Source organism: Salvelinus fontinalis, chromosome 7 (assembly GCF_029448725.1).
Source record: "Salvelinus fontinalis isolate EN_2023a chromosome 7, ASM2944872v1, whole genome shotgun sequence".
In the NCBI taxonomy this organism is placed as follows: domain Eukaryota; kingdom Metazoa; phylum Chordata; class Actinopteri; order Salmoniformes; family Salmonidae; genus Salvelinus; species Salvelinus fontinalis.
Window position 1 is genome coordinate 21,504,144 of NC_074671.1, and position 18,247 is coordinate 21,522,390.

Here is an 18,247-nt window from a genome sequence, read left to right on the forward strand (position 1 = left end):
ACGAGAAATGGAAATCACCCAAAAAGAATAGACACTGTTAAAACATCCACATGGAGAAAAGCACCAGGTATGGACAGCTTTCCCATATCATTTTATTTGATCTTCTGGGACAAAGTAGTGTCCCTATTTACTCAAATGACAACACATCACTCAATTCAGTGCTTCAGAGTTCCATGTATCAAACAGTTATTTCAGTTATATTAAAATCAGGGAAAAATTGAGAGTCCCCTGCAGATTACAGACCCATAAATGTAATAAATTGCGACAATAAAATAACAAAACTCATAAGCAACAGAATGGCAAAAGTACTTGATACATATTAATCACAGGGGTTATTAAAAATAGACACGTAAACAAATACAAGAACAGGTTTTAGTATAATATAACATGCTAAAATGCTAAACAATGTTGATTTATCAATAATGGCTGTTGATGCCAAAAAGGCTTTTGACTGTCTTGAGTGGCCTTTCCGATTCAAAACTTTCATACAAATATTATGTAAATATCCTAAAGCAAAAATATACACAAATAATATATTATCTGATGAATTTTCTTTTGAAAAGGACACGAGACAGGGATGTCCTCTCCCCACCTCCTCTTAGCACTGGCAATTGAACCGCTTGCAGAAACAATTAGACTGGACCCAAACGTAACAGGTATCAGTAAAGACAAATATAAACTAAACTTATTTGCAGATGATCTCTTGATATACCTGACCAATATTGAAAACTCAATGTCCCCTTTACTAAAAATATTTTAAGAATATTCTAAAATCTCAGGATATAAAGTTAACATTGAAAAAACTGAAATAATGGCAATAGGAAAACAAAAAATTAAAATTAATGATCTACAGCAATCACTGCTGTTGAGACTATTTTGTTTTTTATATTACTACAAAGCTGTATTCTATAAAAGTGACAACAAACAACAAAAACATAAAGCAGTGGATGGCTCACAATAATGGCTTGAACGACGCAAATGGAATAGCATCAAACACATAGAAACCATCCATTCCACTAATTCCGCTCCAGCCATTACCACAAGCCTTTCCTCCCCAATTAAGATGCCACCAGCATCCTGTGATATAAAGATAACTTTATCCCATTACTCAACATGAAAGCATTTCTAATTAAATGGAATAATCTTCCCATAAATCTTACAGGTAGAATAAACTTCTATAGAATGCATGGCTCCCAAAGTTTTATATTTATTTTCGGTAATACAAATTACCCCACCGAAGAAATTCTTTTAAAAAAGTATACTCGGCCATAACAGACTTCATCTGGGAAATAAACTCATAAAATAACGAGTAAAGTGTCCCAAAATGTGGGGGTTTTAACCTTCCAGATTTGGAATTGTATCAACTTGCCACCCAAGGATTTTACTTGCGACATATTGTTAGATGCACAAAAGAGGAACAATGGGTACATATTGAAGATGAGCATGCTCATCCCCAGAATCTTAACGTATTTGTTTTCAAAAGGAACATTAATATCTCATAGTTAAGAACAGTATAACATGGAAGAAAATGAAACAGATTCTATAAGAACAAATATCACTCCCTAAAAACACACCCCTATGGAACAATCCTTGGATAGCTTTTCACAATTCACCAATTATTTCCATGAAAGAATTAAAAAGCCATTTTGGACTGACCAATGTAGATATTTTCAAATCTATGCAACTTAAATGTTTTATTTCACAAAATGTCAACCTGAAAGCTTTTGGACATCAGAGCAATATTGAGGGATTCCTATTGAGTCAGAAAAAGATACCCTTATGATAGGTTAGATATACAAAGTCTTGCAGAGAGCCTATCCAACTGACAATCTCTTAGGGAAAAAATTAACTATTGGAACCAAGAGTAAAAATAAGTGATATTGGCGCAAGATGGAGGGAGTGTTGGAACATAACGAACGAAATTACAGTTAACAAAAATGTACGCTTAATCCAGTATAATGGGTAGAATGTATTCTACAAGAGAAAAAAAATCACAAATTCTACAGCAGAGTCATGTCTTACAGTGGTTCCTCCTTTAAAAGTTGTGTCTTTCTGCGGTACACCTTGTGTGCTGCCGCAGTGTTCTGTGGCACATTTCATTCTCAGCCATTTTTTCTGTTACCTCAAGTTATTGCTAGTTTGACCACCAGAGGGCATCTTTTAAAAGCATTTGATAGTAGTCTGTATTGGCATTACCAGAGAATTTAAAACCTTTTTGTAATAACATAGTATATGGGATTGATTTTAAAGAAATGTATTAATTTGATTAATATTATGGTGTTTCTATTCAGAGAAAAACAAAACCCTCAGGGTTTCCGTTAGGATGGAATGGAAAATATGGCAATGTACAACATGACGGTTGGGAGTAGGCTATAGGAGTAGAGGATTCTAAATAGTTTGCCTTCATTAGACAACTTTGTTCCAATATTTCTCTAAAATTAGTGATATTTATTCCCATATAAATGTGTTATGTATCCATAACAATCAGCATCTGCATTTTGAAAGAGTCACATGTTAACTACAGTATCTATTGTAAACTGCACAGTAGCCTAATAAACAAATAAACACACTTCTTTAATAAAATAATGATCAAAAATGAAGTCTAATTCCTTACATAAGGGACAACTTTGTTCCAATATTTCTGTAAATCAGTGATATTTATTCCCATAGTAATTCGTTATAGATCCATAAGTAAATCAACATTTGCATTTTGAAAGAGTATTTTTTATCATTATTTTATTAACGAAATGTGTTTATTAGGCTACTGTGCAGTCTACAATACATACTGTAGTTAACATGGGAAAGTGCCTAATTCCTTACATAAGGGAGAGCAGGCCATGTCTGTACTACAGAATGCGGGGCACAAGGGAGACCGGGGTTCAAGGTTACACATCCTTAAAATAGCAGAACAGCCTAACGGTCCGGGCGGCCCTTGCTGTGCCCTGTGAGCAGTTGGTCGAGTTCTGTTGTCAGAAGAGGAATGGAAATGTCAGGGTGAACCCAAAAACCTGACGAACCCACCACGTACTCTATGTTAACTCTGCCTGTCGGAGGTGGAGTTCCAGAGCTCACAGGTGTGCCTGGCATGGATTGCAACGCCATCTCTTTACTTTTCAACGCGCGAGTGAGTCAATGACTATTCAAGCTAGTGACTCACTGATGAATGAAGATGATGAGCGATCAGCAAAGGCAATCTGTAATCTGCAGGCATCACGGCTCGGTAAGAAATGTTTTTATTTATTTATATATATTATTTAAAAACATTCTCAGAACATTAACCATGTGTGTTCGCTTGTTTTGTACTGTTCTGTAGTTTTGACCCAATGATTCGTCTGACAAACAAAGAACTTTGCGTCCTGCAGGCCCAGGCATGAATCAAAGCTGCCAAGACATCAAATAACATCATCTTCACAGACGAATCAGACGTTGCCCTTGAGCAATTTGCTCAAAATTACTACAGAAAAAAAGGAAGATCAAGAAGATTTTCGAAAGCATAAAGATGTTGATGAATAAATGCTGTTTTGAGTTAGAAATGAAACACTTTAGAGTACTTAAGCATCGAATACATTGCAAGTTGAGGGATTTTCACAACAGTAGCCAGGCTATAAAAAGTCTATTGTCCCGCTCATAGGAATCATTTGCATGATGGGCTACATTCTTTATTGTAACCACAATGTCACACATAATTTGTATCTACCTTTCCAATTACTTTTAGAGTTTGGGAATGAGAAATGTGCACATTCTTTTCTGGTACATTGTTTTTGTTTAAACGTGCAGACTTCTTTCTTTAAATGATTGTTTTATGTAGGATGCTACATTTGACCAGTTGCAATTATAAGTAGGCCTAAAAAAAATCCTACTTCTATTAGGCAGATAAGCCTCATAACTGGCTGAGGTGGGCTAAGTTATTTAAAATAGGTCTAGGCTCCAAAGAAATAGACCCCAATTATGCCCTCTTGTTGTTTGCAAAGTAAAATTTGTGCACATCTGAGCTATCTTTTTTGCAGGTGCATGACAACAGCCGGATAAGATGAGGAACCCGCACACTGCTCTTGATTGTATCACTGATCTTTAATAAGCTTTACGTATCGTCCTCACGGCCTTCGTCAGAGCTTTTGTGAGTTTTTAAATTAGCATCCTTATGTAGACATAGCCACACCCACATCCGTTCCATGCATGGAAAGGGGTTGGAGGCGAAGGAAAAACAAATAAGGGCTACCAAATATAAAAATATGCATTTCATAAATATTCAAATAAAGTGTGTACATGAAACGTATTAAACACGTCTGTAAAACCACAATGAGGACGTCGACCTACCAAGCAAGTTTTCATAAATCATTGGGTACAGTAAGACAAAACAGAGTAATCTGAAATAAGGGCATAATTCATGTTCAAATTTACAACATAACATACATAGGCATTTCATCATTAAGACCTTTAGGAAACAATGTCTGGAGGGTGAAAATTGAAAAACATTCTGGCTGATTTTCTTTTGTGGCTGGCAGTTGGTATGGACCAATTTATCGCGGAAATAAAACATGCCAGTGTTTGCTGACTGCATCTCCCACTTTTTACAAGTTCAAAGTATATGTAGTTGTGAACATTACAGAGTGTTCTTTAGCGGGTCTTTTTTTGTAGCAGTTCATCTCGTGTTTTCCCCCATGCCAAATTAAGAGCTTTGAGAAGAGGCTGGAGAATAGCCTCTTCTCAGAAACCTATTGCGCATCTCCACTGCTTTTTCTAGATAGTCCTGAAAAAGATTTGTTGCAAGCTGGGGAGGAAGGGGTTTCACACCGAGCTCAGCTATTTGACAATTCTTTAGTGAAGGTCGAATAGTCTATTGTTCAGCTAATAGCCCATCTTGCTATGCTTGTGAAAAACTAATAATATTACTTTTTCCCCTTTCCACGTTAAAGATTCCAGCTTCATTAAATAGTACCCGCAAAACACCAGTCTCAACATCAATAGTGAAGAGGCGACTCCGGGATGCTGGCCTTGTAGGTAGAGTTGCAAAGAAAAAGCCATATCTCAGACTGGTCAATAAAAAGAAAGGATTAAGATGGACAAAAAAAAACACAGACACAGGACAGAGGAACTCTGTCTAGAAGGCCAGCATCCCGGAGTCGCCTCTTCACTGTTGACATTGAGACTGGTGTTTTGCAGGTACGATTTAATGAAGCTGCCAGTTGAGGACTTGTGAGGCGTCTGTTTCTCAAACTAGACACCAATGTACTTGTCCTCTTGCTCAGTTGTGCAATGAGGTCTCCCACTCCTCTTTCTATTCTGGTTAGAGCCAGTTTGCGCTGTTCTGTGAAGGGAGTAGTACTCAGTTGTACGAGATCTTCAGTTTCTTTGCAATTTCTCGCATGGAATAGGCTTAATTTCTCAGAACAAGAATAAACTGACGAGTTTCAGAAGAAAGTCCTTTATTTCTGGCCATTTTGAGCCTGTAATCGAACCCACAAATGCTGATGCTCCAGATACTCAACTAGTTTAAATCAGCACAACAGTTTTCAGCTGTGCTAACATAATTGCAAAAGGATTTTCTTATGATCAATTAGCCTTTTAAAATGTTAAACTTGGATTAGCGAACACAAAGTGCCATTGGAACATAGGAGTGATGATTGCTGATAATGGGCCTCTGTACGCCTTTGTAGATATTCCATAAAAAAGCTGCCGTTTCCAGCTACAATTGTTCATGTTGTAAATGACTGTATTTCTGATCAATTCGATGCAATTTTTATGGACATTTTTTTTTTGCTTTCCTTTCAAAAACAAGGACATTTCTAAGTGACCCCAAACTTTTGAACGATAGTGTATATTGCGTAGAAATCCGAAGAGGGTGGCCATCAGAGATAGGTGGGATGGGCTGAGGGAAGCTGAGGGTTGGGATGTGGAATTGGAGACAAGAGGCAGTGGGGTTGCTGGGCAGGAGATTGACCATCATTCTAAGATAAAGTATAAAAAAGGAAGTCAAAATTAAAAAATTAAAAAAAGTGAGTTTGAATGACACTGAGGGGCAGTGTTTTTACAGCTAATGCCGGTTTGCCTGAGGCTGATGCCGCGCAGGTGTTTGTACTAGAGGTTGACCGAGTATGATTTTTCAACGCCGATACCAATTATTGGAGGACCAAAAAAAGCCGATACCGATTAAATCAGGTGATTTTTATGTATATTTGTAATAATGACAATAATACTGAATGAACAATGAAACCTTTTATTTTAACTTAATATTATACATAAATAAAATCTATTGTCTCAAATAAATAATGAAACGTTCAATTAGGTTTAAATAATGCAAAAACACAGTGTTGAAGAAAGTAAAAGTGCAGTATGTGCCATGTAAAAAAGCTAATGTTTAAGTTCCTTGCTCAAAACATGAGAACATATGAAAGCTGGTGGTTTCTTTTAACATGAGTCTTCAATATTCCCAGTTAAGAAGTTTTAGGTTGTAGTTACAGGAATTATAGGACTATATCTCTCTATACCATTTCTATTTCATATACCTTTGACTATTGGATGTTCTTATAGGCACTATAGTATTGCCAGCCTAATCTCGGGAGTTGATAGGCTTGAAGTCATAAACAGCGCTGTGCTTCAAGCATTGTGAAGAGCTGCTGACAAACGCAGTAAAGTGCTGTTTGAATGAATGCTTACGAGCCTGCTGCTGCCTACCACCTCTCAGTCAGACTGCTCTATCAAATCATAGACTTAATTATAATATAATAAACACAGAAATACGAGCCTCAGGTCAATAATATGGTTAAATCCAGAAACTATCATTTCCAAAACAAAACGTTTATTCTTTCAGTTAAATACGGAACCGTTCCGTATTTTATCGAACGGGTGGCATCCATAAGTCTAAATATTGCTGTTACATTGCACAACCTTCAATGTTATGTCATAATTATGTACAATTTTGGCAAATTAATTACGGTCTTTGTTAGGAAGAAATGGTCTTCACACAGTTCGTAACGAGCCAGGCGGCCCAAACTGCTGCATATACCCTGACTGCTTGCACAGAACGCAAGAGAAGTAACACAATTTCCCTAGTTAATATTGCCTGCTAACATGAATTTCTTTTAACTAAAAACAAACTAATAATTTATTTTAAAAAATATACTTGTGTATTGATTTTAAGAAAGACATGGATGTTTATGGTTAGGTACATTGGTGCAACGACATTGCTTTTTTCGTGAATGTGCTTGTTAAATCACCTGTTTGGCAAAGTAGGCTTTGATTCGATGATAAATTAACAGGCACCGCATTGATTATTTGCAACACAGGACAAGCTAGTTAAAATAGTAATATCATCAACCATGTGTAGATAACTAGTGATTATGTTAAGATTGATAGTTTTTTTACAAGATCAGTTTAATGCTCGCTGGCAACTTACCTTGGCTCCTTGCTGCACTTGCGTAACAGGTGGTCAGCCTGCCACGCAGTCTCCTCGCGGAGTCCAATGTAATCATTATGATTATGTAATTGTTATGAAAACTTGAAAATCGGCTCTAATTAAAAATCGGCCATGCTGATTAAATCGGTCAACCTCTAGTTTGTACACATGCATATACACACCTATGTAAATAGTGCCAGACATGCACTCAAACATATATAGTTGGCCTTGATGTTTTGATTTTAGTTGTCCTTGATGTCCTTAGTTTTTTTTGTATTGTTGTTTTCTGTTTATTTTTCTCATGAATTCATTTTCTTGGTTGTTGGTACATTGGAGGGGTTTTTGGGGGTGGGGAATGGAATTAATTTTATTTTTTATTATTGGGGGGTGGGGGGGGGGGGGGGGGGGGGGTGGGAGGGTTCTCGGATGGTTGAGGGACAGCTATTCCCTCAACCATCTATTGAGGGTTTGCGTCCCCGTTTTTTTTGTTGTCCCTTATGGGAGATCTGTCGACGTGCCCTTGAGCAGGGCGTTGTTCCTGGATGCTTCGTTGTGTCGCTCTGAATGGGAGTCTGTTGGATGACTGGTGTGGTGTAGTTGTTGAGCGTCTTCACTGCAAGTATATTGTATGTTTTGGATATTCAATCAAAATAAAGGGGGGGGGGGGGGGGGGCTCATTAGAATAATGTGTAGAATAACACCCAAACATGAAAAGGAGGATAATTAAATGTTTCTACCTTTGAGTACACCTATGAAGTCATTCTGTTACCGGGTGTTGATCTACTTCACTTACAGTAGTTCAATAACAGAAAGAGATTTTTCATATCATAGCTGACACCACAATCTTTCTTCGAATCTTAATTCAGAATAGATATTTAACATTATTTTTTAAAACATGGTCACAAACTAAGGGAGATTTGACTGTCATTCTGTTTCCAAACTTTGCATCTGCACTGTTCCTCAAGTGTGTTTTAGTCAAATTTTGTGGCAATAGTTAAAAGTAAACTTCTGCATATGGGTGTATGGTTTGTTAAACTTAGCAATCAATTGTTTTGTTTGGCATACATTTTAAAGTGAAAAAAGTTTGTCTCAGCATCACTCTGTCACCATGGAATTGCCCTACATTGAAATGGGAAGTGTTTTACAGAAAAGCTACAATCGACAACTGACACGTTTGTTGAAGTATAGGACATACAATTGAAGTCGGAAGTTTATATACACCTTAGCCAAATACATTCCAACTCAGTTCTTCACAATTCCTGACATTTAATCCGAGTAAAAATTTCCTGTCTTAGGTCAGTTAGGATCACCACTTTACTTTAAGAATGTGAAATGTCAGAATAATAGTAGAGAGAATTATTTATTTCAGCTTTTATTTCTTTAATCACAATCCCAGTGGGTCAGAAGTTTACATACACTCAATTAGTATTTGGTAGAATTGCCTTTAAATTGTTTGACTTGGGTCAAACGTTTTGGGTAGCCTTCCACAAGCTTCCCACAATAAGTTGTGTGAATTTTGGCCCATTCCTCCTGACAGAGCTGGTGTAACTGAGTCAGGTTTGTAGGCCTCCTTGCTAGCACATGCTTTTTCAGTTCTATCCACAAATTTTCAATAGGATTGAGGTCAGGGCTTTGTGATGGCCACTCCAATACCTTGACTTTGTTGTCCTTAAGCCATTTTGCCACAACTTTGGAAGTATGCTTGGGTTCATTGTTCATTTGGAAGACCCATTTGCGACCAAGCTTTAACTTCCTGACTGATGTCTTGAGATGTTGCTTCAATATATCCACATAATTTTCTTTCCTCATGATGCCATCTATTTTGTGAAGTGCACCAGTCCATCCTGCAGCAAAGCACCCCCACAACATGATGCTGCCACCCCTGTGCATCACGGTTGGGATGAGGTTCTTTTGTACTTTTGTACCTGTTTCCTCTAGCATCTTAACAAGGTCCTTTGCTGTTGTTCTGGGATTGATTTGCACTATTCGCACCAAAGTACATTCATCTCTAGGAGACAGAACGCGTCTCCTTCCTGAGCGGTATGACGGCTGCGTAATCCCATGGTGTTTATACTTCCGTACTATTGTTTGTACAGATGAACGTGGTACCTTCAGGCGTTTGGAAATTGCTCCCAAGGATGAACCAGACTTGTGGGGGTCTACAATTTTTTTCTGAGGTCTTGGCTGATCTCTTTTGATTTTCCCATTGTGTCAAGCAAAGGGGCACTGAGTTTGAAGGTAGGCCTTGAAATAAATCCACATGTACACCTCCAATTGACTCAAATTATGTCAATTAGCCTATCAGAAGCTTCTAAAGCCATGGCATCCTTTTCTGGAATTTTCCAAGCTGTTTAAAGGCACAGTCAATTTAGTGTATGCAAACTTCTGACCCACTGGAATTTTGATACAATGAATTATAAGTATAATAATCTGTCTGTAAACAATTGTTGGAAAAATTACTTGTGTCTTGCACAAAGTAGATGTCCTAATCGACTTGCCAAAATTATAGTTGGATAACAAGAAATGTGTGGAGTGGTTGAAAAACAAGTTTTAATGAGTCCAACCTAAATGTATGTAAACTTCCGACTTCAACTGTAAATAGATTGCCGCCAGGATGGCTTTTCGATTAAAGAGTTTATTGACAAAGTCAGTCATTGAATGTGCATAACCCAAAAATAAAAAAATCCAAAAAGCTAAATACAGTCATCTAAACGTTATCCAAACCTAAAAGTCATCCAAATACAGTCATCCAGAACACAGTCATTCAAAGGGCCAAAACAGTCACCCCCCCTAAAAAAGTAATCAAAACACCAAAAATAGCAACCCAATATGGATGTCCACATATGTCAGTAGTGTGTGTGTGAGAAGAGAGCTCTGAAGTCCCAACAGCACACCCTGCAGCCATCAATACGACTAATTATCACAAAGGCGGTTGAGAGCGGAGAGCTTGCCTTTCACCGGCTACAATAGGCACATTCATAGGGAGACACCCGAGTACCAGAGGTTACCATTGTGTGTCACACACAACTCTATGGGAATAAGCTTTGAAAGTAATCCTGCTGGTGACCCAAATGCCCCTACCCACGTGCCGGTGCTGAAACGAACGTCAGCACACACATCAAAAAGGTACACAGACCCCCACACACACACAAACATATCCAGCCATGTGGGAATTATATTACCTGGAAGTGAGACACACACAATGTCAGTGTATAGCAGCACACTCCTCTGTTTTATCTGATCCAATGAGTAAAATTATTTTGTGCCACTTTTCTATTTTATCACATCATCAGTCGTGGTGGTATGACCAGCTGTGTCCTTTACAATAAATAGCCTTTGATTTACGAGGCCAACAATCGTTTCCTTCTGTGCCACTTCAGACAGGGAGATTCATTTGAGACTATAAATCAAATGGTTCATGAAGTGGGCTAATAAACCAGTCAAGAGTGAAAGCTGAGCTCTCCTAAAGCTCTCCCCTTCCCAAAACCACTGGCTTCAGTGGCCTGGATGAAATACAACTATAACAGCTAAAGCAGTGAGTGTCAATGATGTTTTGATGAATTGTCCTGGTGTAATATGGCAAACTTGATTCCAGACAGACTCTCTCCTTGCTTAAAAGTTATTTCTCAAATCTTGAGATGACTAGTAATCCAATTTTAATGGCTTGACTATAATGGCATAAGAGTGGTTGCATACAAAACCAGGACAATTATTTTTTATTGTTCACTACATTTTATCCATAGAATGGTCCTTTGAAGGAAGGTTTGTTGACATTTGCATCTAAAAGCCTAATTGAGAAATACTGAATCAAAGTACTCCATAATGTTTCATCTGTAGGTTCTACATCTCTCGCTCTCTCAAAAGTATGTGGACACCTGCTGGTCAAACATCTCATACCAAGATCATTAATATGGAGTTGGGTTGAGGTCTGGGTTAAGGTCAGGGCTCTGTGCAGGCCAGTCAAGTTCTTCCACACCGATCTCGACGAACCATTTCTATATGGACCTCGCTTTGTGCACGGTGCATTGTCATGCTTCAACAGGAAAGGGCCTTCCCCAAACTGTTGCCACAAAGTTGGAAGCACAGAATCGTCTAGAATGTGATTGTATGCTGTATTGTTAAGATTCCCCTTCACTGGAACTAAGGGGCCGAGCCCGAACCATGAAAAACAGCCACAAACCATTATTCCTCCTCCAACAAACTTTACAGTTGGCACTATGCATTGCGTCAGGTAGCATTCTCCTGACATCCTCCAGACCCAGATTCGTTAGTCGGGCTGCCAGATGGTGAAGTGTGATTCATCACTCCAGAGAACGCGTTTCCACTGCTCCAGAGTTCTATGTCAGGGAGCTTTACACCACTTCAGCCGACGCTTGGCATTGCGCATGGTGATCTTAGGCCTGTGTGCGGCTGCTCAACCATGAAAAGCCATATAAATAGCCGAATCCACTAATTTGAAAGCGTGTCCACATACTTGTGTGTGTGTGTGTGTGTGTGTGTGTGTGTGTGTGTGTGTGTGTGTGTGTGTGTGTATGTATATAGTATATATATATATAATTTTAAAATAATTCAAATAATTTAAAAACTATATATAAAGAACATAATATACATAACAGAATATACTCTACAGCCATGTAAAAGTTCCAGAGTGGGATATTTGCTAGTTTTAAAATGATGGCCCATTTAATACAGAGAAATTGGCACAAATGGCTATGCAACCCATCACAGCCCACTTTTTACTTGTATCATGCCACATTTAGCAAATCACCAACAGAGGGCGACCATTTTGAATCCATTTTCCCATTCACTCTGTTGGTAATGTGTACAAATTGGATCAAAACTTTAAAAAGTAGCAGAGATCCTTATTTTTTTGTCCTGGTTTCATACGGAATCACTCATAATGACTAATGGCTGTCTTAAAAAATTATTCCTCTAATAGTCGCTTCAGTACATATATACAAAATGATCATAAGAGATTGCCTACTGTCTGTTCTGATACAGTTGTATAAACAGCAGAGACCACCATGCCCTTAATATTTATCTAACCTTGTACTGGTAGCCAAAGCATAGTTCCATGTGAAAACAGGTAGCATTTTTTGTCTTATCAACACACAACCGCCATCAGATTATGATATGATCACTCCAAAATATTTAGACAATTTTCGCCATAATACCCACAGAAAAACAGATCATCTTTCACACCAAAAAAGCATCAATTAATTCAAGAGCAAGACCGATTTTACATATCTAAGGACCTCAAAATATCTAAGGGTAAACACCAAATGTGTCTCGGATAATGTAAATATTTTCAGACTTAATGGATGTGGGTGCGCCAACTTTTTGGCATGCCACACAAGACGAGGCTAGCTCCCCTATCGGTGCCTGACCCTGGGTAGCTCGGGGCTGACATCACTGTCATCACCCCCCGATGACACACAGGCACGCACACTGGGAACAAGTGGCCAAACAAAGCAAGCATCTGGGCAAACTGGCCATGCTGGGAGATTAGATGTTCTTGAGTTGTTCAGGTGGGGCAGCAAATGGAACATACTGTCAGCAGACATCATGTATTGTACCCACCACAGTACAAGTTAACAGCTCTCACACAGATCCTTGGAAATAGAGTGAATTCTAAAGAAAGTGTTGAAATAACAGAACATCTAGTCAATGACATGCGCAAGTTCATTTTCCTGGCTCATGGTCTGATTTAGGTTCAATAAAATTGATTTAAGTACAAGTAATATTTATTCTTCCTTCTTTTGGTCTAATATTTACACACACACACACACACACACACACACCACACACCCACTTCCCTTGATGTAATGAATTCATAGTTAGAATGGGGACAGTGCCAGAGAGACCATGAAAGTTGTTTAAAGACCACATTTACAGTACAGTGGTTACTTTCCAACTCCAAACACCATAACAGACACAGAGCACTCCATCAATAAATATTCGAGTTCAATGCCAAATGAATGTAGCTCTGCCAATGACGTAAAATACAGCCAACTTTAACATACACACAGCTAGGTTAAGTCAGTTTGCAGTCCAAACAGTCAAGGGTCGTATTCATTAGGCAACAAACAGAAGAAAATGGATTGAAACAGGGAGGGACTCCTGAACTCCTTCATAAGAAACGCTGATTTTAGTTTTCCGTTGCAAAATATTTTGCTACAGTGTGCCCTAATAAATAAGCTACTCCCCAGCAATCATAAAATATTGGCGTGTTAAATCCACCACTGAAACCTGAACAATTTGCTATTCCTTTTATTTACGTGTGTCTATGAAATTGGCTAGTTGTAATGATTTAATACACATAATTACGGTTGTTATGTTCAATGGTCGTACCAGACAGAAGCGTTTTTAAATGCCACCTTGTGCTCTGTAGGGCGACTGCCAAGTGACTGTCTGCAAAGTGACTGTCTTGTTGGACTGACCTGAAAGTGAGGTATACTCCCCCCCCCCCCATCTAAACAATGTTGTCAGTCTCCTTTGATTAAATATTCAGGATACATAATTATCCAGGGTTTTTAAATGGTATGTTGTACAGCCTTCCTTTTTTGTAAAGTTATTGCATTTCAGACTATGTAGATGGAAGGTTCAACAAGGACGGAACAGATTGAGATATCCTACTGTTCAAATTGTTGATTTGAGGTCCGGTAACCATACCCAAATCCTGACCTAGTGACCTATACCCATCAGAACCTACAATGTAAAACTGACTTCAAAAATCAGTGCCAGCAAGTAACATCATCCTGCATGTGCATGTGTCTTCTTATTGCATCCAATAGAGTGTCTTCTTATTGCATCCAATAGCGTGTCTTCTTATTGCATCCAATAGCGTGTCTTCTTATTGCTTCCAATAGCGTGTCTTCTTATTGCTTCCAATAGCGTGTCTTCTTATTGCTTCCAATAGCGTGTCTTCTTATTGCTTCCAATAGCGTGTCTTCTTATTGCTTCCAATAGAATGTGTCTTCTTAATGCTTCCAATAGCGTGTCTTCTTATTGCTTCCAATAGCGTGTCTTCTTATTGCTTCCAATAGCGTGTCTTCTTATTGCTTCCAATAGCGTGTCTTCTTATTGCTTCCAATAGCGTGTCTTCTTATTGCTTCCAATAGCGTGTCTTCTTATTGCTTCCAATAGCGTGTCTTCTTATTGCTTCCAATAGAGTGTCTTCTTATTAGCACATGTTTGTTTGATACCCTTGAAAATCGCTTCAGGTCCTGAGGGGGTCAGAACTATGCCCAAGATGTTACAATCCCATATATATGGTGATTGTATACAGAAACCAACAAGACATTTCAGTAGAAACCAATGCAACAATTCCATAAATGCATTAACATCTGTAAAGCTTTTTGGATATATCTAGGCTAGCCTACTCATCATCACCGCAAGTAGCGAGGCAATAAACTGACTGCAGAGACACAATTTTTTTCCCACGCTCTCGCTCTCAGAGCACCTTACCCAGTCCTATCTGTTTAAAAGCTACATCAAAGCATATGGATACTAACACCATGATAGTTGTTAAACAGTTCATATACATCTTGTTAATTTATCCTGTAGTTTTTTTTCAACAACAAAGACACGGTGGCGTGCCAGTTACCTGCAAGGAGAGTGTCTTGGAGACAGCGGAGTCGCACAGCCCTCATCCACCAAATCTATCCTGGACGGTGCGTATGAATGGTAAGCTGTTAAAATCACACTGCCTGAGTCTATGATTTCCATCCCTGACCGCCAAAGTATCATACCAAAGTAGGCGCCTGGCTATTGTAACCGGCGGAGTTTAGTGTACTTCGCATTGGGCACTCGCTACGCTACTCTTTACAGAAAATAAATAAAGCGATCCACCGCTGCCACTCTCTCGCCTGCTCACGGTGAAATCCGACACCAATGGGTCGAGCGTATGGCGCTATCATGCCGCACGTCCAATCGGCTTATTTGCGTAAAACGTTTCGCTTCCATATGTAAATTAGATAAGCCTATGGGCAAATGTCAACATTAGTACACGTGTTTATTTTAGCTCGTGCTTCAACCTCTTGTGTATTGTTCTAGATACTTTCCATATAGCTGAATAAATATATAATTCACTAAGTGACAGGATTTGAAAGGTCAGTGGAGATTTTGTATGCCCCCTTGTATCTTTCTTATCCCTCTTCATAAATGTTTTATATGTGCAGTTGCTTTGTTTACATTCAGTCAGTTGAGAGATTATAGAAACTCACCACCTCACCTGTCATTGTGCTGCTATGGTCTCCCTTGAGTTCACATAATGGGAAAAGTATGTACCATCCCATACAAGTTGAATAATAAATGCTGTGATGAGAGAAGAGAGGTCCACGTGGGGTGTTTCCCCCCTTATTCAGCAAGCTCTCACACAAGTTACCTGATAGGTAGTGACCCTCCTTATGCCAAAGGTATTGAACCAATAGCCTAACAAATGAACAACTCTTGAAAAAATACAAAGTCTTTTGATTGTCTTTATTAAGACATCCTCTATATCAAATTTCAGCCAGATCGACCAGCCTGCCCAAGCCGCCTGCACGCTAGACCCCCACCAGACTAGTCAATAACTCAACTCTCTCCCAACACAATTTCCTTCGCAGTTCACACCTTTGATTTTGAAAAAATCAAATACAAAATACAAAAAATAACCACATACACCTCAAATATACATTTACACGCAGAAACAGCAAATCCTCCATATAATTAATCTCATAGGACTAATAGTACTTTAGAGCTCTTTTTACTTGCACATGAAAGATCTGGGCCGCCCCATCCTGTCCCTATGGGTCCACCACACTGCAGCGCCCCAAACCAACACACCCCACTCAGCTTTAGGATCTTAGTGAAGCATTCATTATTGGTGTCGGGTGTGTTAGGTCAAGGCGAGAGAGACAACCCACAGGACGGCAGGCCTCAAGGGCCAGGACTGAGCAGCCCAGCAGCTAGGGATTTCCTAAATGGTTATCTCCCCTAATTTGGGCATGTTTTCAATACATACTCCTTTAGTCGGACTGTATTCCATATAGTATAGCCTTAATCTTGTAATAAATCAAATCTGGTTTATACATAACTTGATATTGGGGGAGGATAACCAAGCTTCAAATTAATGGTAATGCATTTCTTAGCTGCTATAAATGCTTGGTTACACAGTTTCTTCAGATAACAGTCTCCAGTATCAACATTTCCAAGCACACAAAAACAGGGAGAAGGGAGAATCTGTAGACATGCTGCGATAGAAGAACAAAATAACTCTTTGCCCGAATTCAGAAAGCATTCACAAGACCATAACATATGCAAATATGTCCCCTTTTGTGTTTTACACCTCCAGCAGAGGAAGTACATTTCTGAGTACATGTACTTCAGTTTCACTGGCATATACTATGTTCTATAGATGGTCTTCAACTGCAGTAATTTATGTCTGAGATGATACGAACATGACTAGGCATTCATACACATCTGTATCCATTCATTATCATCAATAGCTTCTACCAGGTCTTCCTCACATTTTTGTTTTACATGTTTTGTGTCATCGGGAAAAGCCTCTATCAACCCTTGATGCAGTTTGGAAATCAACTTTGGAGGTTTGTCAGACTGCCGTAAAATTGCATCTGGCTTGTCCAGTGTTTGCTAGACAGAGAGAATAAAGTGTTGTATCTGCAAAGATTCACATCATCTCCATCACAGACTGGTCTTCCCTGGCTGCCTGACTCTGCTGAGACCCCTGTCACCATCTGATCCTCCTAAAATGAGGCATAATTTCCTTGGTGTACATTATATTATCCAATAATAGAATCATTGGTTCAATAAGTGAAATTACCGTTAGTCCATGATCCCAGATTGTAGCTTTAAGATTAAACTGCTGTCCTGTAGCTACTGTAGATCTAGCCATCAATTCAAGATGGAACTTTTTGTATCATTCATTGATATTGTTAATATACGGCAGAATTCACCTGAGCTTCATAGACTGGTCATCCCTGGCTGTCTGACCCTGCTGGGACCCCTGTCACCTTCGGATCCTGCTAAGACCTGATGATCTGATGAGTATAGTGTTGTGTACTGACTGCACTAGAGAGCTGCATTCCTGCAGGATGCCCAAGGAGATCAGTGTGGTTGGAGGGAGTGGCCGGTCAGACAGACGACTTTGGGATGATTTTTTATTTTTTTGCCACAGATTATTTGGGAACATTCCTCTTTCTGCTTTGTATGCGTTAGCCTACCTATTATATTAAAAGCACATATTTTTCACATTATTCACACACTCAGAGTTCACTGCTAGTTGGGCGTGAGAGTTCAAGGGCGCCTAGTATGTGCAGTCTCATTGAAATAGAGTAGGTTGCCTACAAGGTCGGAGAATCACGTGGCAGTTAACTTGAATATGAAATTAACTTAAGCATGACTAGACCGTAGTTTACTACAGTGTCTGTAAATAAATATTGACAATGGAAAGAAGTGGAGGGCGCTCGACCAACGTGAGTCGAAGTACAAAAAAAAATAGGTGATCAATACTAATTGAAAAGGAAAAGGCACAACGTCTTTTCATTTTCAATGAGTTTTGAATACCCATTTATTTGTCTCTGCCTGCAAATACTCCTCCTTAAAGTAGGCTATATCCTATAGGCCTATGCAAAATGTAGCAAGTGTCTCTGCCATCATTCTTTCTGCTTCCAGTTCAGTAGCCTTACCTGCAAGATCAGGTGTGATTGTGGTCTCCATTAAATAGAGTAGGCTAATAACCCTGCATACCACTACTGGCTTGCTTCTGAAGCTAAGCAGGGTTGGTCCTGGTCAGTCCCTGGATGGGAGACCAGATGCTGCTGGAAGTGGTGTTGGAGGGCCAGTAGGAGG

At 39.0% G+C, this 18,247-nt stretch overlaps 1 protein-coding gene across 3 annotated transcripts in view; it reads right to left on the bottom strand.

Annotated features, from left to right (window-relative positions):
• The window catches only part of LOC129859199 (rho GTPase-activating protein 28-like), a 53,964-nt gene extending 37,748 nt beyond the window's left edge, over positions 1-16,216 (bottom strand). The window contains exon 1 of one of the 3 annotated variants that reach the window (XM_055928659.1): positions 16,147-16,216. In XM_055928659.1, coding sequence (XP_055784634.1) covers positions 16,147-16,175 — 29 coding nt within the window. In that variant the 5' untranslated portion in view covers positions 16,176-16,216. Of the gene's footprint in view, positions 1-15,002; positions 15,300-15,629; positions 15,749-16,146 lie in introns of those variants that run through there. The other 2 variants (XM_055928661.1, XM_055928658.1) reach the window with 2 other exon arrangements.
• Positions 16,217-18,247: the final 2,031 nt, after the last annotated feature.